Consider the following 27,640-nt stretch of genomic DNA (forward strand, 5'->3'; position numbering starts at 1 on the left):
CACGCTTGCTATTCTGCTGGAAGTCCTTGATGAGTTTCCTTTTCCTCACAAGATGAAGCCCGGGTTTCTTGGCGACGTTTACAAGGTTGAGCGTATTCTGGGCCCTGCCAAACTCTTCGACCTCATTTCCCTCTGCTGCCTTTAGACTCTCCATGAGGTAGGGCTGGACCCCTCTGTCTGTACAGAGCCTTCCAGGCCTCCGGGCTCCTCTGCCACTCTCCCATTCTCTCCTTGGCAAACGTGTATTCTGACTCAAGAGTCCATTCCTAAAATCTCTTTGGGAAACCCTTCTTTATATCTCTGTGTAGAACGACGGCTTCATCGAATGGCTTGTCAGCTCGTTATAGGATCCAGCACGGAGCTGTGCCCCGCTGTTGGCTTATCTGTCCCTATAGGCTGTGAGCCATGCTTCCTTCCTTCCTCCCACAAGTATGCTGACAAATAGCTAACCTAGGCTCTATTCTAGGCACAGGGGTATAGCAGCACACAGAACTAGCACAAGTTCTCACCATAAGGAAACTTACCACCCAGCAAGAGACATTAAAAAGCATACAATATGTATCATATAGAGGGTGAGGTGGCGCTAAAGTTTCCCTAGACTTCCTGGCTCTCGCAGGTGAGTGGGCCTGTGCCTCGCTTTGAGCCGTGAGCAGAAATGAGAGCACTGGGAGCTGCTCCACATCCTCTGGCTGTCCTCCCCTGCTTCAGCCAATAGAAGGTGATAGTCACATGGGAAGATGGAAACATTGCTGTCCTTGGTTGCTGGTCTAGTGCTACGGCCCAGAGAGCCGCTGGTCCTGCAATGGCTCTCTGTGAGTGAGACATTCACTTCCGTCACTGTGCTTTAGAGCTATTGAACATGGGATAGCGTAGCCTTTGTGAACTCCTGAGGACTGTGATGGTGCAATGGAGAACCGAGAGCACTCGAGTGGGGTAGTGGATGCCCCTGGTGAACGTGGAGTTTTTAGTCTGATGCCTATCATTTATGGGAGAACAGAAATGACATACGGCAAAGCCCCAAGATGCTAGTCCCACAGTTAGTAGGGGAGGACGGTATTTGTCTCCTGTGGATGCTCCTGGTAAACGTGGAGTGGGCAGTGGATGCCCCTGGTGAATGTGGAGTGGGCAGTGGATTCCCCTGGTGAATGTGGAGTGGGCAGTGGATGCCCCTGGTGAGGAGGTGAAGGGGAGAGCCTTACAAAGGAGGCACTGTGGGAGGGAAGGCCTGAAGGAACTCATGAAGCAATCTGACTTACTGGGGGAGTGTCTAACAGGGGGAAGGTCAATACAGAGGCCCCAAGCAGGGCTGTGTCCAGTCCACTGCAGGGCCATCGAGAAGTTCAGCGTGACCAGGGTGGACAAAGGGAAAAACAGCAAGCAATGAGGTGTAAGAGGTAGAGGAAGATTCTACCTGGCTTCACGAGCCATGGAAAGGATTTTGGCTTTATCTCTGAGCCAGAAGGGGAGCAAGCCCTTGTAGGGTTTAAACAGAACCTTGAAGTGATTTGATTTCACGCCACTGTTCATTGTGTTGGTTTGGGGACAGCACTCCAGGGCTTTGCAATGAGCCACGATCGGAGACTGCTTCATCAATCAACTCCGAGACAATATCTCTGAGCAAACAGCCGGTAACAGTGACAGATTCTGGGGCCAAAGAGATGGCTCAGTGGCTAAGAGCTTTTGTTGCTCTTGTGGAGGCCCTGGGTCCAGTCCCCAGCACCCACATGCTGGCTTGTACCAACTGTAACTCCAGTTCCAGGGAATCTGATATCCTCTTCTGGTCTCCACTAGCACCAGGCACAGAGTACATATACATACATGTAGGCAAAAACATTACCACAAAATAAAAATTAAACCTTGAATTAAAAAATGGTAGATTCTGAACATATGTTCATGTGCCATAAGACCGTATTTCAGCCAATGGTGGATCATACACAATGACCTCAGAAGACAGTTTTTCTCATAAGATGGCAAGTGTCTGTTGCATGGGGACTCTGTAGCCCATGTTCGTGGCTTGATGCTGATAAACAAACCTGTTTACATGTTCTGACATCCAAATGCTTATGATTCTTTTATGACTGTCTACCACATTGAGTATAGAAATGTGCTGTCTAGATTTACAGCCCACAACAACACGCTATACCACGTATGCAGTAGGCTACACATCCTAGAGTTGGACAGACACAGTTTTCAGTGATCATGCAACAAAGAAGCCACTAAATAGCATGTTAGTGTATGTTAAAGATACATCCAGAGTGATTTCCAGAAGTCAAGAGCGGTCCCAAAGTTGTTTTGACCTGAGCACTAGAAGTTTGGAGTTGCTGTTGTCAATTGAGAGTTGACTGAGAAAGGTCAGAATCTCATGTAGTTGAAGGTGCTTACTGGATACTCAAGTAACAAAAGGAAGCTGAGACTTTGTTATTGTTGTTGTTATTCGAGACAGGATTTCTCTGTGTAGCCCTGGCTATCCTAGAATTACCTCTGAAGACCAGGCTGGCCTTGAACTCAGATCTGCCTGACTCTGTCTCCTGAGTGCTAGGATTAAAGGTGTGCACCACCACCCATCAAGACTTGAATTTTTATCTTTCACATGGTCATACTTATTTAATGTTTAGTTGCAAAGAAAAGCTCTACTCATAACAGAATGTTCCAATCATAAGAAGACTGCATGGAAGTGCTCTGTGAGGTGCATCGTGCTACTGAAATGTAGGATGATTCGCTGCAGCAATAATGTGCTCTGGGACAATGCTCTTGCATCCTGTAAAGATTCATTACTCGTATTGGTTTCATAAAATGCTGACTGGCCAATAGCCAGGCAGGAAGTATAGGCAGGGCTACCAGACTAGGAGAATTCTGGGAAGAGGAAAGGCTCTGTCTGCAGTTACCAGCCTCAGACACAGAGGAAGCAAGATGAGAATGCCTCCCTGAGATAAGGTACCAAGCCGTGTGGCTACACACAGACAAGAATTATGGGTGAATTTAAGTCATAAGAGCTAGTGAGTAGTAAGTCTAAGCAATAGGCCAATAATATAAGCTCCTGTGTGTTTCTTTGGGACTGAGGGCTATGGAACCAGGTGAGACAGAAACTTCTGTCTACAATAATAACTTATAGAACAGGAGAAAAATGAGCAAAAGATATCTTTGATCTTCTTTATAAAGAAGATCACTGGTCCTAGTGAGATGCCTCTGTGGGTAAAGGTACTTACCACAAAGCCTGGCAACCTGGGCTAGGTAGGTCCTAGGAGTTCACATGACAGAAGGAGAAAACACAGTCCTGCAAGCGGCCCTCTGACTCCCCCCCACCATGTGCACAGAGAGGGAGGAGGAGAAAGTGGAAGAGAGAAGGAGGGAAGGATGAAGGAAGGGAAGGAGGGAAGGGAAAGAAGGGAAGGAGGGACAAAGAGAATGTTTTTTTTTAAAAAAGTTTTTAAAATGGAAGTTATTAAGTCTATCATTTGCCCAATAGTTTTGACTGGGGTCTTAGGCTGAATGACTATTAATATTATCTTAATGCAGGATACTTCAGGAAAGTATAAATCAGTCAGATAAGTGCCCTTATGTCACAGAAAGACCTAAAGCTCACGTGGGTAAGTCGGGACAGGATGTAAAACACATGATGGTCCCTAGTTTTCCTGCAGTTACTTTATTTGTCAAATAGTTACCTTGGTCCCAGTTACTATCCAGACTTTAAGCACACATGGATCATTCCAAAGGTCATTTTATTTCTTACTCAGACACTAATTACTGCCCTCCTTTTCCTGCCGCTCCTCCAAGAACAATATGACAGGACCCACTCTCTAAACCACAAAGAAAGCCTTTATAAAGAGGGTCTTCATAAGACCGTAAAAACTCACAGGTGAGGGAAAGAAGCAGGAGAGTAATGGAACCACAACCCAGGCAGTGCCGGGGACAGGCCAGTCACCTCTGCAGCTGTGGCTAAAATGCCTTAGAGAACAATGCAGAGAGTCTCAGGAACTTTCCGCTAACAGTGACACAGTTGAAGTATTTCTCGGTTGTGATAATTTGCAGAGCTGCCCCAGCAAAGTGAGTGCCTCGTGGCAGAAATGGACGCCACAGCTCTGGATACCACCTGTCCGGAGCCAGGGTGTTGGCAGGACCACACTTTCTCCAAGGGAGAGCCTTCTGAGCCTCTTCCAGCGTCTGGTAGTTTTGGGCAATTCTTGCCATTCTCTGGCCCTTCTTCCTGCTCCTCCTCTCTCTTGCCTTCACCTCTCCCTCCTGTTTTCTTGAGTGAGGTACTAGGAGCTAAGCCCAGAGCCTCACACGAGCTTGGCTTACAGGTTTCCACTGACCACATCGGTAGCTCTCCTCTCCAGCTTTCAGTGTCTTATTTAGAAACTAGAGCTCACTAATTTGTCAGATCGTCCCACGGCTTGTGATCTTCCTGTCTCCACCTCTGGGGCAGCTGGCTTTACAGGTGTGTGCTAAAATTGGACATTGCTTGACTTACAGATAAATCCTTGTAAGCTTTGGGGCCTTCTTCCTTTGGCGTCAAGCTCCAATTTCCTTCTTTTCATAAGGACACCACTTGTTGGATTAGAATCCACTCTAACCCAGTAGGATGATCTTTTACTTTATTTCTGTGAAGACTTGTTTCCAAATAAAGTCTTGTTCAAAGATTTCCAAGTGTGCCAGGTGGTGGTGGCACATGCCTTTAATTCCAGCACTCAGGAGGCAGAGGCAGGTGGCCTTCTGTGAGTTCGAGGTCAGCCTGGTCTACATGAGCTAGTTTCAGGGCAGCCAAAGATGCACAGAGAAACCCTGTCTCGAAAAACTTTAAAAAGGAAAAAAAAAGATTTCCAGGTGTACATGAATTTGGGAGGACATTATCCAACACAGAAAATTACTAAGACATGAGATTGCTAATGCATTTTGTTGGAACTTAAAGAACTAAACATGAATTGTGTGTGTGTGTGTGTGTGTGTGCGTGCACGAGCACCATGGGACAACTTTCAGGAATCCTCATTGTCCAGCCTGTTTCAAGGCAGTCCCTCTTGTTTCTGCATCTGTACAACTTACTCGGGCTAGCTGGCCTGTGAGCTTCCAGGCAATTTTTTTTTTATGGCTATGCGCAGTGAATTTATTTTTTTTTTTATTGAGAAAAGGAAGGAAAAAAAAAACAAGTTTCCACCTCCTCCCAGCCTCCCATTTCCCTCCCCCTCCTCCCACCCTTCTCCCCCTCCTCCCACTCCTCTTCCCCTCCCTCTCCAGTCCAAAGAGCAGTCAGGGTTCCCTGCCCTGTGGTAAGTCCTAGGTCCTCCCCCCTACCTAAGCTTCCAGGCAATTCTGTCTTTGCTCCTCCTCTCTAGGTAGGAGAGCTGGGATTACAGATGTGTCCTGGGGATACAGATATGTGTGATTACATATGGCTTTTTTAACGTTGTGGAGATCAAACTCAGGACAGCAGGCTTTGCTGGTTAGTGTGTTACCCATTGAGCCCTTCCAGCCCAGAACTCACGGAGTTAAAAGAAAAATGTTTTTAACAGCTAATGTGTATGAGTCCAGTGTGCCCCGCCTACGTGGTGTTACTTATTCCACACAATGAGTGTAGTGTAGAAACGTGAGCGGGAGATGGGAAATGATCAGATTCTGCAGCAACCCAAGGCTGAGAAAGTCCTTGCTGGAGGCCAGAAATGCCAGAAGCGAGTTCTTCTAAATATTATCTAAATTATCTTCTAAATATCACCTCCACCTAAAGGCTAGAAGTGAGTGACGACAGAGACTCTGAAGAGGCACCTGGGCACCTGGTTGGACCAACTGGACCAACTGGCTCATCTCCCTTCCTATCCCTCACCTTGATTGCTGCCTTGAAAAAGCCCAGGCCAGCATCTAGATGGTAGCCGGTTTCCTGGGACCCACCCTGCTCTATGGAAGCCGTGCTCCCTCTCCCTTTTAAGCCCCACCCCCTCGGCTCTGTAATAAGTTCCCCACTAAAATTCTGTGATCTATGAATTGTTTAGATTTCTAAGACCTGGAAAGCCACTGACTCAGGGTGACTTTGGTTTTGGTGACTGTAGAGTTTTTCAGCCTTTGGTGGGCTTAGCTAGCAGTGGGGAAAGCTGAGAAAGGCTCCATTATTCTCAAAGGCACCCCCAATATTCCCAAATCGTGATGTCCTACCCCTCCCATTTTGCTAGTGGCCTAAGAGCAGCTGCGCAGTTCACCCGGGGTAAGATCCTGGCAGTCCTCTGTCCCAGCCTCTGACTTCAAAGGCCACCGAAATTCTGAACCACTAAGTGCCCAGTTCCAGTTGCTCTAGAATTAACTAGAAAAACAAACTCTTTTATGTGCCTCAGGAACAACCTCTCCCTACCAACAATCTTTGTCCGTGTTTGTGCGTGTGTGTGTGTGTGTGTGTGTGTTAGAAACAAGTAGTTCAGGGGCACAGAGAAAGAGAGCGTTACTCCAACTAAAACAGCTTGACAAGGTAGACCTTCACTTTTGTTCATAAGGGTGTGCTAGTCATAAAAGTGGGAGAGCAAGCATGTCTAGATGGCGAATTCACTTGAGTTTTGTTCCAGTGCAGGTGACTGTGTCTTTTCCCCATTCACTGGAAATGAATGTCTTTGATGAAGGAAGGGGGGAGGGGTCAGTCACTCAAGTCTCAAATTATGAGGAGGAAGCTGCAGGCTTTTGTGTAAACAAGTTTTACAGGTGGGAGGATTAGAGCATTTACATAAAGGTCTCATAAGGCGGGGCGGGGGATAAAAATATTTGAATTCTTTGTGGTGAACAAATGTTCCGCAGTGTTTGACAGAAGCTTATATATATAATTCGATTCTTCCCTTTTGGCTGTGCCTCAGCAGTCCGCTGTGTGGGAGGAGAAACCCACTGCCTGGGCCACTGGGACTGGACAAAATATAACTCTCCCTTTTCCAGTAACTTTGGGGTTTGGGTTTGGCCTTCTTTCCCCAGGTCCACAGCGTGCAATTCCTGGAGTTCTCGGAAGCTGAAAACCAGGACGACTTCCACAGCACACAGGCTGGCTGTGTCCACACTCAGGACCAGTTTGGCCTGTATGTCATGTATGACATTGCCTTGCGAGACCTGGAGGAGCTGGAGTCAGAACTGCTGCTCATTGCCAGCCATTACATTGAGAAGGAAAAACGTAAGGAGGCAGATTAAAGAAAAAAAAAATCAACTGGCCAGGGTTGGGGATGAAGCTCAAGAGTAGAGTACTTGGTTGTTGTGCACAAGGCTCTTGTAGAGTTCCAGTCCTGAAAGCAAGCTGATACACAAACAAAAACACACAAACCAATGCCCGAACAATAGTTTTTAAAACTTGAGTAAGCATACACTACCCCTGACCCATGTGTGTGCCCGCGTGGGGCTCAACTCTCCTTTGTGATGGAGCTGTGCTCTCTAAGGGATCAGTTGTAATTCTTGTCGTTCTTCATCACCCGCTGGGTAGAAGGGATGCGGTACAGCACTCTGGGGAGAGCAAAGGAAACAAGCACAATGAATGATGTTTCTCCCGAGCCAATGATGCCAAGGAGACTGCATTTAGAAGCAGGAGACATCTCTGGATTGATTCCTAACAGGAACCATGAGCATGCCAGGGGATCTGGCTAAGAGAATGCCAGAGAAGCCCCAGAAGGAGGACTCATGACTTGGGCTAATCCAGCAACCCATATCACTATTCTTGCTTCTTTTTGGCACCATCACCTAAACTTCCAATTTTAAAAGTAGGTAAGGTAATGATAGTTCCCAGGAGGTTTCTTATTGCTTTTGGAAAGAGCTAAGAATGTCTAGACACACTGGGGTACAGGAGGGGTAGTTTTTTTTTTAAAAGGTTTATTTATTTATTGTGTATACAACATTCTGCCTCCATGTACGCCCACACGCCAGAAGAGGGCTCCAGACCTCATTACAGATGGTTGTGAGCCACCATATGGTTGCTGGGAATTGAACTCATGTCCTCTGGAAGAGCAGCTAGTGCTCTTAACCACTGAGCCATCTCTCCAGCCCAGGAGGGGTAGTTTTTGCGCTGTGTCCAAATGCATGTAGACTGTGACAGAAGATAGTTCACCTTCATTGTGTTCAAACACGCTTCTTGAAGGAAGTTTGACCGCCAGCTTTGAGATCCCAGGCAGAGTTAATTTAATATTGACACTGAACAAACTCGACTAGGCGGTCATCGCCGCAACCGTGAATATGTGAATCTGGCCCTGAACATTCTGGAACATTTCATTTTAGCTCTTAGCTTTCATTTTCACTGGTTATGCTCCATCCAACGTTTGTCCGTATTAACTGATCCTCCGATGTGACTATTTCTGCCTGCTGAGAGTTTAATTCGGTCGAAACACATTTAACCTCAAGGACACCCTTCCTTGAAGCTGGCTACTAGGGCTTAGTCACCCATTGTGAAATGCTTTCTGCTGCCTGAGAGGACCCTCGACAGAGCCTGGCTCTTGCTAAACACCCATCATGGAGTCAGTCATTATTCAGCTCACATGTTGGCACCTGGATGTTTCTGACCTTCTAGTATTTTCTTCCGAAGCAGGCCTCTTATAAATTGGAAGCAATAATCATGTTTGCAGTGACGCTAACACTAATCCAATAGAAAATATTTTTGCAAAACAGTGATGATGATTAACTTTGCTGATTTAACGCGGCAATTAATATAATTAAGGGATGTCTTAAAAGGCTCTCTGGAAATTTCTGACATAGTTAACGTTAATGAAAATAATAGGGTTGGGGAGCCAGCTCAGTCAGCACAAGTGCTTGCCTTTCGATTCTGAGGATATGAGTTCATCCCTTCCCCACCCCCAAAAGCTAACTGTGGTGGCAAGCTCTGTAGTACCTATTCTGGGAGGCGGAGACAGAAGTCAGCTTATGTACATGGTGAAACTCAGTTCCCAGGGAGAGAACCCAAAACACATCCCCAAAAGGTGGGGGCTCCCGTGAAACAGTACTTTAGGTTGACCTCTTGATCTTTGGTGTGTGCTCACACACACACACACACACACACACTGAGAGAGAGAGAGAGAGAGAGAGAGAGAGAGAGAGAGAGAGAGAAATAATACATCAATTTCTGTTTCTAAACCCCTGAGACCAGTTTTTGAAAAAGGAGAAGTACATGATCTGTCTTTAAAGCTATGAATTCAGGGAAATTTTAGATGTTTTTTTTTATGCCAACTGGTTTTAGTTCTAAACACTCTTTAAAAGACTGGGATGTAGTTTAGTTGGTACAGTGGCCAAGAATGCAGGAAGCCCAGGGCTTCATCCCCAGCACAGACTGCATGGGCATGGCAGACATGCCTGTGATTGCCAGGACATTACTTGTTTGGTGGAGCTAGGAAGGTCGGAAGTTTACCCTCAGTTACATGAGACTTTGACTCACAATAACAAAAAAATTACTGAGCTAGGGGTGCATACTTGGCCCGCAGGAGGCAGAAGTCAACAAGCATGGACTGCAGGCCTGGTCTTCACAGGCGGCTCCCTCAGTTCACTTCCGGGGGACCCAGTCACCCACCAGCTCAGATCCATTCCTCAGGTGGAGCTAATCATCTGTGGTCCTCAGAGAAGGAGCATTTGAATGGCCTGGCTCTAACCATTCCTGCTGGCTTCTCCCCAGGTCACAGAGAGGATAGCCAGTCACAGAGCAGCCAGCGTTGGGGCTGGGCTCATGCCAGTGTGGACAGATTTGCCGTGCTGTATGACCTGTGGACCTGGGAAGCGAATCTTCTAGAAAGCAAACGCCAGGTATGATGCCTAGAAGGCGAAATGTCTCTTAAATGTCTTTTTGCCGACTGTGGTGGTCCTGAAATTGCAACACCTAGGAGGCTGAGGCAGGAGGATTGCTGCAAGTCTGAAGCCAACCTGGACTACAGATGAGTTCCAGGCCAGCTGGTTGCAAAACAAGACTGGCTCAAAGGAAAAATAAACAAAATTAACATCAAAGTTCGCTTGCACCAAGACAGGTCTTTTAATTTTCGTTTTGTTGTTGTTGTTGTTAAACTGAGACTTTTAGGGCCGCTCTCGAGAAAGCAAATAAATATAGTACTAATTAATTATTTTCAATTTATTGCCCACATCATTCCAACACTGTGTGTGCTAATTTGCATGTGTGGGTTGCTGAAGACTGAACCCAAGGCCTTATTTACTCTAGGCAAGTCCTAGACTTATTTTATTTTGTATGTATGTTTGCCCGTACGCATGTATGTATACCACATGGATGCCTGGTGCCCTTGGAGACCAGAAGAGGGCACCTGATGCCCTGGAACTGGAGTCACAGTTGTGAGCCATCATATAGGAGCTAGGAATTGAACTTCCGGTCTTCTGTAAGAGCAGCAAGTGCTCTAAACTGCAGAGCCATCTCTCCAGACTCCTCTTTTTACTTTGTCTGACGAGACATATCTCACTAAGTGGCCCAGGCTGGCCTTGAATGAGATATCCTCCTATATCAGCTTCCTAACTAAGTAGCTGGAGTTACAGGCCTGTGCTACCAGGCCCAGTGAAATTTTATTTTCCTTGTGGTTCATCACAAAAAATAAAATATGAAGGACACTACTTTATGTTGCAGACATAATCCGTCAGAGGACTCTGTGAGTCTCTCCTCGTAGCACACGTATGCTCTTAATAAGGATGGGTGGTGATCTCTCACGCCCATCATGCGGCCATAGAGAGAAGCCTCAGCAGAGGCAAAGTGACCAGCCAATCACAGCCGCTACCCTGTGCTGGTGGCCACGGAGCAGAGGAGTGCTGAGCCCAGTAGCCAGGGGGCTGGGCGCAAAGCGAAGACTGCCATCTGCACAGTCACCACGCACATGGTCCAGGGCTCACATCTTAGTACCACATGTAACTGACAGGTGAACTGGGCTTCACTATTTCACCCTCCCAATCATCACCCATGGACAGGAGAGGTTTTACAAAGGCTTATTTTTATTTCTAACTATGTATGAAGGGAATGCACACCTGAGCACAGAGGTCTGCGGAGGCTGTGCTGTTAGAGCTCTTGGGACTAGCGCTAAAGGCAGTTGAGAGCCACCTCCCGTGGGTACTGGGAATTGAACTCAAGTCCACGTGAGAGCAGCAAGCACTTTTACCCAACCAGTCGGCTCTCATCTCTCTAGTCCCATGCTAAGGTTTCTTTGTTTGTTTTTTTTTTTAACTAAAATTAAAATTTTGCCTTGCTATGTGCTGTTTTGGAGATCTATAGATATATACAAGAGATGACTCATGTCTTTAAAGCACTTAGAAGGAAGGTCTGGCCTGTACAAGGTTTTCACGAAGGTAGACCCTTCATCCTAAAAGTCCAAGGGCTCCTATGACAGCCATGGGCTTTCTGGTTAAAAGGCTTCTGACTGGGAGTTCCAGGATAGACACCCAGGGCTGATGTTAGCTGGGCTGTGGCAGGGCATGCCTTTAATCCCAGCACAGGGAGGTAGAGGTAGGTAGATCTCTGAGTTCCAGGACAGCCTGGTCTATAGAGGGAGTTCCAGGATAGCCAGGGCTACGCAGAGAAACCCTGTCTCTAAAAACAAAACAAAAAACAAACAAAATACTGATGTCTTAGCACCATTTCTACAGATCATAGAAAAGGAGAAATTTATGGTTTATAAATGTTTATCCAGTCTCTAAGAAGAGTATCCGTGTAACTGGGGCACCTTCAAAAGCTGGGGACCATCAGTGGAAAAAGAGATTTGTCTTGTTTGGGGACTGTCAAAGTTGAGAAAATTGTTGTTAAATCTTCCCAGAGTGATATACACTTAATCTCACTGATAAAGATTCATAAGATGTCTGGCGGCAGAGAAAGACTCTTTTGTTGTTTTTTTCTTCTTTTTTCTTTCTTTCTTTTTTTTTGTTTTTTTTTTTGTTTGTTTTGTTTTGTTTTATTGATAGGGTTTCTCTGTATAGCCTGGCTGGCCTGGAACTCACTCTGTAGATCAGGCAGGCCTCAAACTCAGAGATAGGCCTGTCTCTGCCTCCTGAGTGCTGCGATTAAAGGCGTGTGCAGCCGCCATCAGTTGAGAAAGATTCTTTTTTTCCCTTTTTTTCATTTCTTTTCTTTCTCTTCCTCTATTTTTAGGTTTTTTTTTTTCAGTTTCCCCTCCCTCCTCTTCTCCTCCCTCCCTCGGTCTCCCTTCCCACCCCCATCCAGGCCTCAAAGAGGGTAAGTCCTCCCCTGGGAAGTCAACTAAGTCTGTCTATCACCTCTTTGGGGCAGGACCAAGCCTCCCACCCTCACCCCGTGCCTAGGCTGAGCAAAGTATCTCTCCGTAGAGAGTGGGCTCCACAAAGTAGTTCATACATTCAAGTTGGAGCCTGGTTCCACTGACAATGTATCCATGTAGTGCCCAAGCCGCGCCATCGTCACCTGCATTCAGGACACCTAGTTCAGTCCTGTGCAGGTTCCCAGTTACCAGTCTGGAGTCCGTGAGTGTCCACCAGCTCGGGTCAGTGAGTGTCCACCAGCTCGGGTCAGCTCATTCTGTGGGTTTCCCGGGACATCATGGTCGTAACCCCTTTGTTTGTATTATCGCTCCTCCCTCTCTTTGACTTTGCTCTGGGAGCTCAGCCCAGTGGTTAGCTGTAGCTCTCTGCATCTGCTTACATCTGTTTCTGGATGAGGGTTCTAGCTTCTCTGGGGTTGTGGACTGTTACCCTTTGCTTTATGTTTGACGTCCACTTATGAGTGAGTACATACTATATTTGTCTTTCTGGGTCTGGGTTACCTCACTCGGGATGTTTTATTCTAGTTTCATCCATTTGCCTGCAAATTTCAAGATGCCATTGTTTTTTATGGCTGAGTAGTGCTCCATTGTTGAGCTTAGGAAATGCCTATGTCGCATGGGGCATGGCCAGTTCCGGGAATCCTTCCTTGGTAGAGAGCGAATGGCTAGGATTTACATATCAGCCTGTTCTGGGTACAGACTGATAAGGGCTGTGAATCATTGATTTTAAAATTTATTGGACAACTTGGGTTTCTTGAACTTTTCCAACTTATAATACATTTTGCCCAAGAAAAATTTTCACAACTCCAGGCATACACCTATATACAATAGATATACAAATCAAACATTACTGGTAATAAATCATAAAAAAAATAGTTAAAATGTTTCTTGAGCACATTGTGGTTCTGCCACTTATTAAGAACAAAAGTAACTACAGAGCGAATTTCTGGGCAGCCAGAGCTGTTGCACAGCAAAACCCTGTCTCAAAAAAACCAGCACCAACAAAGGAGAACAAAAGCAAATTTCTACATCAATTAAATGGCTCTCCTTGTTTATCTAATACAATCCAGTTCAAAGATACACTAATCTGATATTTGGCATGCTGAGGAATGAGAGCAGGAACCCAGTGAAAATAACCTTTTCCTCATAATTCAAGCTTTATGCTTTTCTAAGAACGGAATACTTTTATATACAGCAAAACACTGCAGTTTATAGTGTGCAACGGTCTCAAGTCTTAGCAGGGTATTTCGGAGGAGGTGTCCATTGGCACTGTGTGGCAGGATGACCTTAACAGTTCGAAGTGTGCACATTGTGTGTTCAGAACTCGGCCTGCAGGGAGGTGCACCATGTGTGAGCACTGCCGTTATGAATTTGATTTTGAGCTAATTTCGGTTGTTGTGTACTCTGAAACTTTTTGCTATTATTGTTGTTGTTGTTGTTGTTGTTGTTGTTGGTGGTGGTGGTGGTGTGTGTGTGTGTGTGTGTGTGTGTGTGTGTGTGTGTGTGTGAGATCTCTATATTCAGTTACACGATGGAGTGGTGGCCCATAGTTTGAAGAAGTGAGCCGTGGGTGGGAACCACCGTCCCAGGTTTGTTTTCAATTGTTATCTTGGTGTCATTGTGGAGGATGGATTGGATAAGAAACCCTTAGAGAAGAGGTCACCTCCAGTGATCATCGGGAGACTGAGAAGGGACCGGATAATAAGGATGTGGCCTGAGAGCAGGAAACAGAAGCGGATGCTGTCACTCTGAAGGGGGCGTGGTGGGAGTTAGGGATTGTATATGGATTTTGGAAGGAGAGAGTAAAAAGAGATTTGAAAGGGCATTTAAGGGGTCAGGAAGGAGCTACTAACTAAAGCAGGGTGCAGGAGGAGAGAGGTGTCATTAAGGAAGAAGATGAAAGAGTATTCAAAGACAGACGTCATCGAGGGGGGATGTTTTAGGTCTAAAGCCAAGGAGTAGACACGGGCAGAGACTTGACGCAGATGCTGAGCGACAGCAATGAGCGGGAAACGTTGGGGAGTCTGAATGAGCCCTGGTGACACCTATGTTTATGGGGCAGGCTGTGGGACAGACGGAGTAGCCAAAGAGACGGAAGCCGACAAGGAAGAAAGAGCTTTGTGAGAGTCAACAGGAAAGTGTTGGCGGGAGCCCACTGACGTGGAGCACGGTAAATACTAAGGAAGATGATCCCTCAAAACCCCAGCTCTCAGGTGGCCAGTGGCAGCTGTGCAGGACTCTATCAGGAGGTGGAGTTGGGGCGTGGAAACCAGACTGCCACAGCTGTGAGGTGGGCTGAAAACCAGGAAGTGGAAGTGGTTTCTTTTAACTGTTTTTATAGCAGAACGAATGGTTAACGGTTTTCTCTTTTTTGGTCAGTTACTCATGAAGATGCATGTAGGTCACTGATCATTTGGACATCTGTCTGGGCTGACTTTGGAAGACTGTCCCTTTCACAGATAACCTTGACCTGCCAGTCAAAAGTTTATCGTGATCAACTTGCAGTAATTGGTTGTATTAAATGTAAACAAAACAAATGCATTACTCTAGGCACAAGCTTTAAGCGTGTGTGTGTGTGTGTGTGTGTGTGTGTGTGTGTGTGTGTGTGTGTGAAAGAGTTGTCATTTCCTTTCATGGATTCCTCAGGCAGAATTCAATGGCAATGGAAGAACCAAAGGGAAGAATGGCCAGAAAACCAAATGCCCATCCAGACTGTAGTTCATTCCATTCCAAGCTGTCAAAGCGGCCTACTCTCTCCTCCCAGGGTCTATAGCAGCCTGCCTTCTCCTTCCAGGGTCTATGAAACAATTTTTGTTTAAAACAATGGTTGAAAATACCCCCCTCCATCCTACCCCGAGAATAAGTTCCCTATAGAAATTGAGCTATAAGTTCCCTATAGAAATTTGGGGCCAAAATAGTAAATTATAGTCTTCCAAGTCACACATTCTAGCCAAAGAGCCCACCTTAAATGACTGAGTCAAATTTCCATCTGCGGTACAGTTGATCCCCGACCCCTGCACTGACTACACTGCCAAGTCTCCTCGGCTGTTTCTGATAGTTAAATGTATTGGTATCACCACTTAAGAAGTTCCGGGAAATACTGGGTTCTTTCGAGTTCTTAAAATAACCACGGTGTATATATGGGAACTCATAAAGTTAAAGTTGATGTCAACTGAAGTAGCTTTGGGGGGACGAGAGAAGCCAAAGGGTCAGTGTGGCAGCTCCTAGGTCACGCTGTCCTATCTCCTACTTCCCCAAGGTCATCAGGAGGTTCTTCATCGAGTATTATCCCTGTGGCAAAGGGAGAGATTCTGTGGCAAGTTGTGTCTAGCACTGTCTTTCTGTTTGCCACTTTGGTGTGACCCAAAAGACTTTGAAAGTTACCATAAATCTTAGCGCTTACAAATAAGATAAACTTAGAAACTGAGATAATCTCACAAATAAGATAAACCCAGGGAGACCTGTTGTTATTAATTTTCTCTGCTTTCCTATTTTCTCCAACGTTTCCCTGCTACTCTCCCTGTGTGCCACGTATCACTTTGCTGAGAGCTGGCCCTTGACACACAGGGGCGAATTGGACAGGTTAGGAAGACTTCTCAGGCAAATGCCAGCGTGGAGTTTAAATGGGAACGGGCCAGTTAGCAAACAGATAACAAACAGAACCCATGAGGCAGAAAGGTCCTGCCCCACCCTCACTGGGGAGGAATTCCTAACAAAATAATGAATTATGCATTGACCTACCTGAGAGACCTTCTCTCAGCTGAGCCTAAAGATGGAAAAGACATTATTCTTCTAAGTTCCGTTTCCCTTCTGTGAGGATAAACACTGCAATAAGGGACATGCTTACCTTAAAGGAACGTTTGCTATTTATCTGAAATTCGAAGTTGGTGGACGTCCTGTATTCTGACTTCTCTGGAGGGGGCAGGACTGGAGCTCAGGACAGAGGCTCAGCAGGCATGCCTGCTCATTTCAGACAAGTCAGACGACAGCTTAGGGGACTGTGCTCTCGCCTTTTCTCATGAGAGTTCCAGGGATTGGACTTAGGTCCTCAGACATGGTGGCAGCTGCCTTCCTTCTCTGAGCCATCTTGCCTGCCTGGACATCCTGTGTTCTTATTTACTGATGTCATCAATAGCGAATATTTAAGTTAGCCTGGTCCTCTGTAACCTGCCCTCACCAGATTGGGATCGCCAGAAATGACTCTCTCCGTAGCCAACTTTGTCCACCAAATAGCCAACAATTGGGTTCTTTGTCCGAAAACAGGTCAAGACATTTAAATACCATAAACCAACTCCCAGGATTGTCCCGGCTCAGCCAAAAGGGTTCCCTTTGGGCCAGAATGAATTAAGGAGGTAAATGTTTCTTCCCTAATCTCTCCCTGGAATGGCCGAGTGGCAACCTCAGCCTGGCTGGTCATTACTCCTTCGCTTCTTCTAAGTCCTCTGATACTTAACAATTGGCTGTTATTCTCGAGTGGATCTTGGGTGAGGAAATCAGGTCACTTAGACCACCACTGCCTTTTTGTTTTCTGTGGGACGAACTTAGGGACAGAGGAATGACCATCATTCTTCACTTCTGGCTCCATGCTGGGAAGTGTGAGTTTTTAGCTCCTGGCACCCCTGCCATGGTAGCCTGAGCTTCAGGCTCCTCTTGGTGCTTTCCTGTTCATGCTGAAGTTGGATTTGGTACCTTTCCAGAACAGGCATCCTTGAAGCTTAAGGACCACGTCAATCACTTATCTCAGCACTGTAATGAAATGCCTAAAAGAACCGACATCCGGGAGGAGGGATTTGTTTAGCTACCACATTTGAGCGTACGTAATTCATCTTGATCTGGAAGGCATGGAGGCAAACAGCTCCATGGCAACAGGAGGGAGAGCATAGCTGGGGCTCCTTCCCTCCTCACATCTCAGCACAACGGGAAGTGGAGGTGGGACAGGAAGTCACACTGGGCTGCAAACTTCAAGGCCCACACCGCGAGATCCACTTCTTCCACCTTTTAAAGTTTCTGCACGCAACCTCTCAAAACTGGGTCATCGGCCGGAGACCAAATGCTCAAACCTGTGAGCCCTGACAGATATTTGACATGCAAAGCGTCATGGGTATTCACTGAAGTATCCCATTTTATCCTCACGAGCCCTGACATTGGGCAGGCAGATGTGAACATCTCTTCATAGACGACAACCAATTCCTACTGCCTGTTCACTCTTGAGTGTTTAACATTCTTGTGCAAAAGAGGGAGAACATCTTTCTCCTTCACACTTGGCAATTCCACGCCTGCACCTTGGAAAACAAACTGACAAAAGTCAGTGCTGTTTGTCCATGTGGAGGTCTTCAGAGGACAGGGCACTCAAGGAAGCAGGCGGGTGGAAACCAACCTTCCAGTCAATAACTAGGCAGCTGAACTGAACAGACAGTCCTGAAGAGAGGAAACCCAGTAGCCACCGAATAGCTTGTTTTTTCTTACATTTCTATTTACTTTGCCTGTGTGTGCCACGTTGCACACGTGGAGGTCAGAGGACGACTTTTTAAGACTCAGTTCTCTCCTTCCATCATGTCAGCACATTACCGGGATTGAAACCAGGTCTTTAGGCTTGGGTGCAGACGTTCTGAACCACCGAGCCATCTCCCTGGCCCAAATAACATTTTAAAAAGTGATTCTCGGGCTGGAGAGATGGCTCAGAGGTTAAGAGCATTGCCTGCTCTTCCAAAGGTCCTGAGTTCAATTCCCAGCAACCACATGGTGGCTCACAACCATCTGTAATGGGGTCTGGTGCCCTCTTCTGGTCTTCCGGCATACACACAGACAGAATATTGTATATATAATAAATAAATAAATAAATATTAAAAAAAATAAAAAGCGATTCTCAGCCCAGTCAGAATGGCTAACTCAAGAAAGCAAATGGCAACAAGGCTGATGAGGACACGGGGAAGGGGAGCCCCAGATACCGCAACTATCATAACACAGTGACATTTTATCCGGCCATACAGGAGAATGAAATCATGTTGTTTGCAGAAAAATAGATAAAAATAAGAATTATGTTACGCAAACTCTCCTAGACTCAGAAAGACACATGTATGTTTTCTCTCGCCTCTAAATCCCAGACTTTAATTTTTGTATGTGGGTCTGGGTATTTAGGACATGAAGCTAGAAAGGGGCAATGAGACAGAGAAAGAGGGAGGGCAGGGGTAAAGCCAGTAATAGAGTAGATGTGTCATGAAACCAAAAAGGGGGAGCACTGTAGAGAAGCGGGCCAGCAAAGGGGAGCCAGTGAGGAGGAGGGAATGAATGAAAACAGTGAGCCACATTGATAACCTCGAGCCCATGATTTCTGTATGTGTGTGTACATATGTACATACTTATGTGTGTGAATACATGTGTGTATGGTGCTCATGACACGTATGCATTTGGAAGGCAGGTGTCATTTTCAGATGCCATCGGCCTAGATCTCACCAAGGAGGCTAGGCTAGCTGGCCAGTGTGCCCCAGGCGTCTGCCTGTCTCTGCCTCCTCAGAGCAGGAAATACAAAGGGACACCATTGGCCCAGTACTTTTTTAGTCTGGACTCAGGATCAAACTCAGGTTCCTGTGCTTGCAAGTCTAGCACTCATTGACTGAGCCATCTCCCCAGCCCTTAAATGTTAATCTTTAGAAACAAAACCAAAAATAAGTAAAACAGAATGTGTGCACAGGTGAAAAAATAAATCATTAGAAGAAACAAAGATGGGTAGGCTGCCAAGAGGAGACAAGCGAGCCCCCAGGAAGAGACTGCTGAGCTGCTGCGGGCTGTGCAGTGTGGCCCAGCTTCCAGCTTCCATGAGCGGTCACCCGTGGTGGGATGGGCTTAGGTGGTGCGGCTGCCTTTGAGTCATTTCTGTTCTGGGAGTAACCCCTCAGCCCTGTTCCTATAAGTAACCCCAGTAAAACTCGTTTAGCGGTATCTTATTGCAATTCATGATAACTGTCCCACACCAGCCCAGAATGGAGTATAAGCAAGATTTCTTTACTGAGGGGTAGACGCACAGAAAAAGCAGTGATATGCAGTCCTCTGTGTGATCACGGAACTCGATCGATTCCAGCAGCCAAGAGGCCCACACGCTTTTTGTCTGCATTTATAGTACATGAGGCCACACCCAAATGGTGGGGTCAGTATCTTAAAGGGGCTATTGGCTGAAGGCGTTCCCACAGCAGGATCTGTACTTTGGTGTATCGTCAGTTCAAAACTAAAAAGAAGATACATCATATAATGCTTTCACCTGATAATAGTATTAAAAAATAATAAAAGGTGCAGGTAGACCTAGGGGCCTGTGTACTATCCTAGCAAGAGTCATACATTGTGGAAGTGGTAACCAGGCTACTGAAAGAGGGTAGGGCTCTAGGAATGGCAAACTTTGGGGGCGTAGTCTTACTGGATAGCGATTATTGGAGAGCAATGCTATCAACGACATAGCGTTCCTTTTGTTTGTAAAAAGCAGGGGAAGACAGAACAAAAGGAACGGTCAAACTCAAGTCTAGCTCTGGTTCCACAGCACAGGCTCCAGCTCTTGCCCTCTTTACTCTGTGGGTTTGCTGCCTGAACCAGCTCTTACTGTATCTGCCCGTACCCGAACCACTAACCACCCAGAGGTTTGGGCATCTCTTTTCGGCCCAGGACTTGTCAGAAGCCAGAGTGGAACTTCCCATCTTCTCTGCTGGCACCAGAGCTGTTGTTCCCTGACCATAAACTTATTTTCAGCTTCTAGATAGTTACTTTGAAGCCTACCAGCACACACTGGACACCGAACAGCGCTTCGCTTTGGCACAAGCTATGACCGACATTATGCACCGACGCCCCAAGTTTGATCCCAGCTGCTCGTATTTCACTAAGGCCTACCAAGATGACTGTACCTGCCTGAGGCTTCACCAGCAGCTAGTGAGGGGCATCCTCAACCATCAGGTGAGTAGCTCTCCAATGGCTCCGTCTGAGAAGACCATGGGAGACATAAGCCAGGCATCAAAGTAGCTTTCTTTCACTGCAGGTCCAGAATCGGGGTTTTCTGGGCAGAATGTCTATTTGTATACTCATTCGCACTTCTAAATTCCAAGCATAACTGAGGCCTTCAAGGGAGGTTCCTAAACCTCAATGGCCATTAATGACCCACAAGGAATTGAGGACATTGTCTCTTATGAGATCATAGAGTTATCGTCAATAAAAGATGCATCTTTCCAAGATACTGGTGTATAAAACTGTGGGGTTTTTTTCCCATGTAGAGATGATTTTTGTTTGGCTAGTTTTGTTTGTTTGCTTTGGTTTCAGTTTCTGAGACAAGGTCTTACACAATAGCCTAGGTGTGCCTCGAACTGGCAATCCTACCTTAGCCTACCTCAGAACTGTGGCTATAGATATGCACCACCATACCTGGCTTTTGTTTTTTTATATTTTATTTTATTTTTTGAGATAGACTTCTACTCTGTATCCTGGCTGGTCTGAACCTCTCTGTAGTTCAGATCCACCTGTGTCTGCCTCCCAGGTACTGGGATTGAAGGACGCCACTGGATACAGCTTTCTTTTGCTTTTTCAAATTGGTTGACTTTCCTTTCCTTGGCTGGCCCTTGACTGAGAGACCAGAATGTTCCATTGTAAACAAGTCTTCAAAACCATGTCTGGGCGAGAACTAGCAAAGCGACCGAGGTAGAGGGGGGTTTATCCTCTGGTTCTGGCTCATGGCTCAGGTCCATCCTGGGAATGTTTATTCTCTGTAGCTAGAGCAGCAGCGGGAATATGTCCGGACGCTCTGGCGAGGGGATCAGCCCGCTCTCAAGACATTCGGACTTCCCCTGAACGTAATTCACAAACAGTTTGTTTCCATCAACAGCAGCTGGTAAGTTGTTGTTGCCTTAGGCATTTCAGTTTAATCTCTTCTAGATCCCTTAAGGACGCAGCCTTGAATCAAAGTAGTAAGCGTGAAAGGACCACTCAAAGGTCTGTGGTAGCGGGAGCCGGTGAGTTGTGCTCATGTGTCTGTATCCGAAGCCTGTGTGTGTTTTAAGTTTCTCTGGAAGGAATTTCTTTCCTCTCACAGAGAGTTGTCTCAGATGAACCTCTGGACATCACCTCTCAGAGAGCAGTATTCTATTTCCGGAGACCACCCTGAGTGGGTACACATTTTTCCCCTTCCTCAATGTGATTACCTCCTTCTCCCATTCCCTCCTGCCTTTAAGTTAGAGGGAATGGTGGGGTGACGGACCCCAAGTAGAGCGGGATAGCCTGAGATCAAAATCTCCCCGTTGCCTCCCCATGGTGGGGAGTAACCGTCTTGCTTCTCTTGGCACCGGGCACATACAGTTGAGGATACAAATGTGAGCACAGGCGTGGCCTGAGCTCCCACAAGTGCACATTAAAGACAGCTTTTGTGGAAGAGACCTCACAGTAGGCTACAGGCAGTGTACTCTAAGAGCTGACAGCTAAGATTCTACCTTCTTAAGAAAGAGGTCCAGCCCACACCCTGCCTTTCCCCCACAGACCCCTCATGGCCCTGATGTCTCCACCATGGCAAGCTCGCCACCAGCTGTGTGTACATTTTGCTATGGAAGGGATCTGCTGTTCAGGAAATGGGTTTTGGCAGAGCGGGCTAAGGTTAAAATGAATGCTAAAAAGCTGTCCGAGTCTCCAAACCCGCTGTGATTTGCTTGATCGAGGCTTCTTTCCAGGTTTTGAGCAATATGCTTTAAGAGCTAGGCGTAAGAGAAGCTCGTTTGCACAGACTCAGCTGGAAATAGCTGTGCTCTTCAACTTTAAAGTAGGAAGACCGTTGACTTGTTCTGTATCCTTTATTTCCAAAAGCATAATCCTCAAACAAGTGTTTTTTTGATTTTTGTCCTCATGTATTCTAAAAGACAATATCCTTATAATGCATGCAGAGGAGTCCAGCTGCGTATAGAGAACTTAAAACTTGACTTTGCTCATTAACATTTGGGGAAAGGAAAGGAAAATACATCAGTTTCTTTCCACTTTCCAGGGCCCATGGTAAAACAAGAAGCACGCTGCATTATCTGGTCAATTAGTTCCCCCGTCTTTAGAAGGCCCTGGACCTATAGGGGCTGTGTTATCGCTCTTTAAAGATAAAAAGTCAGATATCTTCCCCCGAAAGATAGCTCTATTCTTTGTTGTGAAAAATTAAGTCATTTCTTCTCTTCTTCAAGCCCAGCCTCAGAAAATGTCCATCTGTTGGAGTTCCACCCTTCCCTGGGTCTGGTTGGGCTCATCCCTAAAGCCCTGGAGCACCTGTTGCGTGAGGCTCGCCACGCCCACAAGCCTGCATCACCCAGTGGGCTTACCCAGCTGGAACAACGCGTCTTGCAGCTCGCCCTGGACCTGTGGCTCACCCTGGCCAGGCCCGAGGCCTGGTACAGTGCACAACTCCAGAAAGATGTGGGTGTTTTCTGCCAAGAGAGTTGGGTACTTGGCAAAGAGAACTTTTCCTTCCAGATGTTTCTGTTTAGCTCTGTTTTGCTGTTTGGAGCTTTCCCCCCTCTATTTGGCCAGAGAAAGAACACAGTCACAAACCTTGCCAATATTTTTATGTGATTTTTTTTGAGACAAAACTTCTAGCTAGTATTTAAGGATGTCAGTATAATTAAAATTAAATGGAGGCTTGCATAGGTATGTGAAAAATATTTTCTCCTTTCTCATGGGCTTTGCAATGATACACAGTGTGTTCGTGTATTGGGGAGAGTTGCAGGTACACTGGAGAGGTATAATGGTCAGTGTGTCAGGCTAATGACTGCACTACCAGGGCCAGCCTATGAAGAGCTTCAAATTAAAATGAGTTCTTTCTTCATCGGCTACAGTTCTCTATGCTTTTATATTATTTTAATAAAGTTAAAATTGATTGTCACTTAAAATTTATTTTAAGACTGGAAAGATGGCTCAGGAGTTAGGAGCACTTCCTGCTCCTCCAGAGGACCCAATTCCTCTGGAGGCCAGAAGAGGATGCTGGGTCCCCTAAAGTAGTGCCTGATGACTTAGGTCCTGTCTGTACTTGTATTTTCAATCCTTTTCTTTTTCTGCTTTGGATTTAAGCTTTGAATGCTGAGCTGGGGCTTCTGAACTGATCTTGTTCTACAGCCACTTGTGATATAATGGAGACATCTGCTCACATAATGGGCTTGATTTCACTTCCTTGCTACTTACTGAGACTGTGTGTGTGTTCTCTCTGTATTCTTATATATTTTATTTGTGTGTGTACCTATGTGAATTTATGTGCACTATGTGGATGCAGATGCTTACAGAGGCCAGAAGAGGGCCTCAGTGCCCCTGAACTGGACCTAGAGGTGGCTGTGAGCTGCCTGACAAGGGTGTTGCAAACCCACGTCCTCTGTAAGAGCAGTAAGTGCTTAGCTTCTCAGACCTCTTTCCAGCCCTTGTTGAGATTGTTTTGAATGCATTTGGTCACCAGCTATAATTGGGGTTTTTTGGGGGGGATTCTTTTTGGTTCACTTAACTGAGAAAATAGTTTCGCTTCTACCCACTTATACAAGCTTTAATTAAACAGGCCTTTAGCTGTTCTCTATCTTATTTTCTGCAAACGTTTCCCCATTTGTCTTTTTTAAACAAAAACACTTACTTTTGCATAGTTGAATCTATTGGCCATTTGCATTGTGATTTTGTCTTTCCTCCTAAACGTAGAAAGAAAACCACCCTTCAAATGTTTCGTTTGTCTCAGTTTATCTCAATCTTATGGGCTTGATTTAATTTTTGAATATTTGACTTTTTTACTGCTCACTGGAATTAGTGTACATGGAGTGAGGTGTGAGGCAAGAGTTGGAATTTTCTTGAAGTTATGAGCCTTTTGTCTTACTTCTATTTAATATTCTTACAGTGTCTTGTAGTACCATATTTAATATTTGATTTAAAAAAACTCTTATAAATTACAGTGCCTGTCTGGGGTACTCATCTAGTCTCTTGCTGATGTCACAATTTTAATTATTTTTTTAAAAAATAGAGTCACAATTGAGCCTCGAAATACCATTTAAGGTAACCTTTTATATTAGGTTAGGAAACGAATGCAATACTGCCCTCCGAAGACTTGAAGAGCCTGGAAACCACATCTCCTGTGGACAAGTCCTTTGCTAGTTATATAGTAAAGGAAGATGGCACAGCCTGCAGCGTAAACCAGAAAAGGAGATTAAGGGTCCTTCCAGAAAAGGGCACATTAGAGGACAATGGAGGTGTGAGAGCCTAGAAGGTCACTAAGGCAGAGGGCATTAAAGGTCACTTGAGTGTCCCCAGACCGCATAGGGCCACCTGGGAGTGAGGGAGCAAAGCGAGGCAGGTTGGGGTCCTGTGACGCTATAGGACACGGGACTGGGATGCTAAAGTTACTACAGAGTGACCTTGTAAAGTTTGCAGATCACGGGCCAGGCTTAGTTCAGGCTCACAGTCTCATCTACTCTGGAGGCTGAAGCAGGAGGACTCTAAGCTCGAGGCCAGCCCAGGCAACTTAATGATATCTGTTCCAAAATAGAAATAAAAATAGTGGAGCGCTTACCTAGTATGAGGCCCTAGGTCTAATTCCCAATGTCCCACCCCTCCAGCACACACAAGGTTTAAAGGTTGCTTTAGATTTCTCATTGCTGAAGAATAATAGTACCTTTGATGCTTCCTTGGGGAGCTGGTGGAAATGAAAATGAGTTCATATGTGTGAAAGTGCTTGGATATTTTGAAACTGCAATTAAAGAGGCTTATAGAAATTGTATATTTCCAGGACTGGGAGCAGTGGGGGGAGGAAAAACTGGAACTGGGATGTAATATATGAGAGAAGAATAAACAAACAAATAAGTAAATAAACAAACAGAGGAAAAATATTGTTGGCCACCAAAACATTTTTTAATTTTTTTTATTTTCTGTGTATGGATCTTTCTTCTGCATGCGTATGTCTGTGTACCACATGCCTATATATGGTGCCTGTGGAAGCCAAAGAAGGCATTGGATCTCCTCGGTCTGGAGTTCCAAGTAGTTCTGAGCTGCCATGTGGGTGCTGGGACTCAAACCCAGGTTCTCTGGAAGAGCAGCTAGTATTTTAACCACTGAACCATATTTCCAATTTTTACATATATTTTTTAAATTAGTGACTTTTATTTCTATTTAGTTTCCCCTCCCATTTTTCGTGTTTAAGCAAAAACATCTATAAAAACAACATTTACCACCCTAATGAAAAAATACTTCTGTGTGTATTTAGTTTCCATACCCCCCTGGGCATCCCTATTAAGAAGTGGTTATTTATTGGTGTCTGGTAGATGGCCCAGGAAGTGATACCTCCAGAGTGTGCCACTGACAGTATTTTTTCCTTCTAGTACAAGTGAAGTTTCTCTTTTTGGGTTTCCAAATTCCTCGGTTTGCTTTCAGCTTTTTTCAGCTAAAGTGATGGGTGATCCCTTCCTCATGGAGGAGGTGGGCCTGCTTGCGCTCAGGTCTGCGACGGACAAAGGACAGAGACAAGGCCAAGATTTTCACACACTGCTCCTGGAGACATTTTCAAAACTTCTGGAACTCCTGACCCTCCGCCACCGACTGATAGAAATGACTGTGGAGAGCGCATCCTTGGCTCGGTGAGTGGGGACAGGCACTACATGGAAGGACTTGGGGATGAAATATGGGGGTCTAGGGCTCACCGTCTCAAGCCTTGCCGTTTGCTCCCTAGAGCAACCAGACTGAAATGGACACCTTGTTCCATCCTCTCCTCTCAGGCTCCATATGAGCCTCTCTGTCCATTTAAAGGGTAGGAGTCTCCCATTGGGTACCCACATGGTCTTCCCAGTCAGTGCATGTCCTTGTGCTTGGATGTTTAATACTGGTTTGTCAGATTTCCAACACAAAATCTCTGCCAAGTTGTTTACCGGGATATCCCATGACCTGGTACTGTAGTCTGTGCTTGTGTAACGGACTACCTGAGACTGGATCTTTTATAAAGAACAACGATCCGTGTCTGATAGTTCTGGATATTGATAAGACCAAGGTCCACATCTGCATCAGCCCGAGACAGAAGACAGACGGACAATAGAGCATGCTCTTGTGTATGATTGTAGGTGGAGTGGGGAGAGAAACAGCAGGGGAGGACTGTTGAAGATATGGAGCAGCGGGCCACATTCCTGGCACCCGGCCGCCCGCACGGCTAGCTTTATACCCGAAATAATTACACGGAAACTGTATTCATTTAAACACTGCTTTGCCCATTAGTTCTAGCCTCTTATTGACTAGCTCTTACATATTGATCTAACCCATTTCTAATAATCTGTGTAGCCCACGAGGTGGCTTACCAGGGAAGATCTTAACCTGCGTCTGTCTGGAGTGGGAGAATCATGGTGACTGCCTGACTCAGCTTCTTTGTCCCAGCATTCTGTTCTGTCTACTCTGCCTACCTAATTTTCTGTCCTATCAGGCCAAGCAGTTTTCTTTATTAGTTAACCAATGAAAGCAACAGATAAGATACAAGACCCACCTCCATCAGAGGACAGAGAGGAGGGGAATCAGGTGTGATGCCCTGTGTCATAAGGACCCACTTCCACAATAACTGGCCTACTTCTTCACTTCTGGGTCTGGAGAGGGCTGGGGGCTCAGCAGGTCAGACAGGAAAGGTGCCATTTCAGGTTTTAGTAGGAGACAGTGCTAAGACCTTCTCAAAGACGGAGACTGTAAGGAACTAGAGGGTTTGTTTCCAATACACATGGTGCTATTCCTATTCCCATGGGAAGTCCTGCAGGCACAGACAGCCCAGCTATCCACCAGCCACCGTAAGAACTGCTTGATCACGTCTTTATGGGACTCTGCGTATTATTTCCTTAAACTCTTAGACTCTCATCTATGAGAGAGATGAGAACACTTCATTAGCAAGGAAGTAGAGAGTTAGAATAATGAAGTAATTAGCCCCAGATCACCACATTAGAAAGTAGTAATAGAAACAGAAACTGAGCTACTAGTCAAACTTACTGCCTCTGGGACACCACTCTCTACAATTTGTGAGCCTCTCAGGGGCTAGTAATGTAAAAGTTACCCATGATATATTATAATAATGATACTCTTCTAATTTGAAAAGGCACTTTGGGAGCACAGCAAAGGGAATAATTTATTCTTTCTAAGTGGATCAGGAAAGCAGCAGGGGAGATGAGGCTGTGAATAGAACTGGGTCCCTCTAAAACTCATGTGATCATGAGCTACTACCTTAAGTGGAAGAGTCTGTTTAAGAGATAGCCAGTTGAACTGGAGGTATTGAGTTGGATCCTCATCCAGTAGACTGTTGAATTCCTAAGAGTAACTTCAACACGGACCACACAGACAAAGGTGGGGAGAAGACACCATCTATAACTAGGTAATGAGGAATGGGCAGCTCTCCCCTTCAGAACCCTAAAAGGAACCAATTTGTCTACATCTTGATCTCTGAGCTGAGAGACAGTGGATTTCTGTGT

The 27,640-nt window shown here is 45.8% G+C and overlaps 1 protein-coding gene across 1 annotated transcript in view; it reads left to right on the forward strand.

The window, feature by feature from the left end:
* LOC142833419 (uncharacterized) overlaps nt 1-27,640 on the forward strand; it is a 183,842-nt gene that overhangs the window by 65,312 nt on the left and 90,890 nt on the right. Inside the window, exons 15-20 of the mRNA XM_075944805.1 lie at nt 6,937-7,129; nt 9,599-9,726; nt 19,932-20,132; nt 20,939-21,057; nt 22,379-22,607; nt 25,584-25,786. Of these exons, the coding sequence (XP_075800920.1) occupies nt 6,937-7,129; nt 9,599-9,726; nt 19,932-20,132; nt 20,939-21,057; nt 22,379-22,607; nt 25,584-25,786 (1,073 nt within the window). The remainder of the gene's footprint in view (nt 1-6,936; nt 7,130-9,598; nt 9,727-19,931; nt 20,133-20,938; nt 21,058-22,378; nt 22,608-25,583; nt 25,787-27,640) is intronic.

This window comes from Microtus pennsylvanicus, chromosome 1 (assembly GCF_037038515.1).
Source record: "Microtus pennsylvanicus isolate mMicPen1 chromosome 1, mMicPen1.hap1, whole genome shotgun sequence".
NCBI lineage: Eukaryota > Metazoa > Chordata > Mammalia > Rodentia > Cricetidae > Microtus > Microtus pennsylvanicus.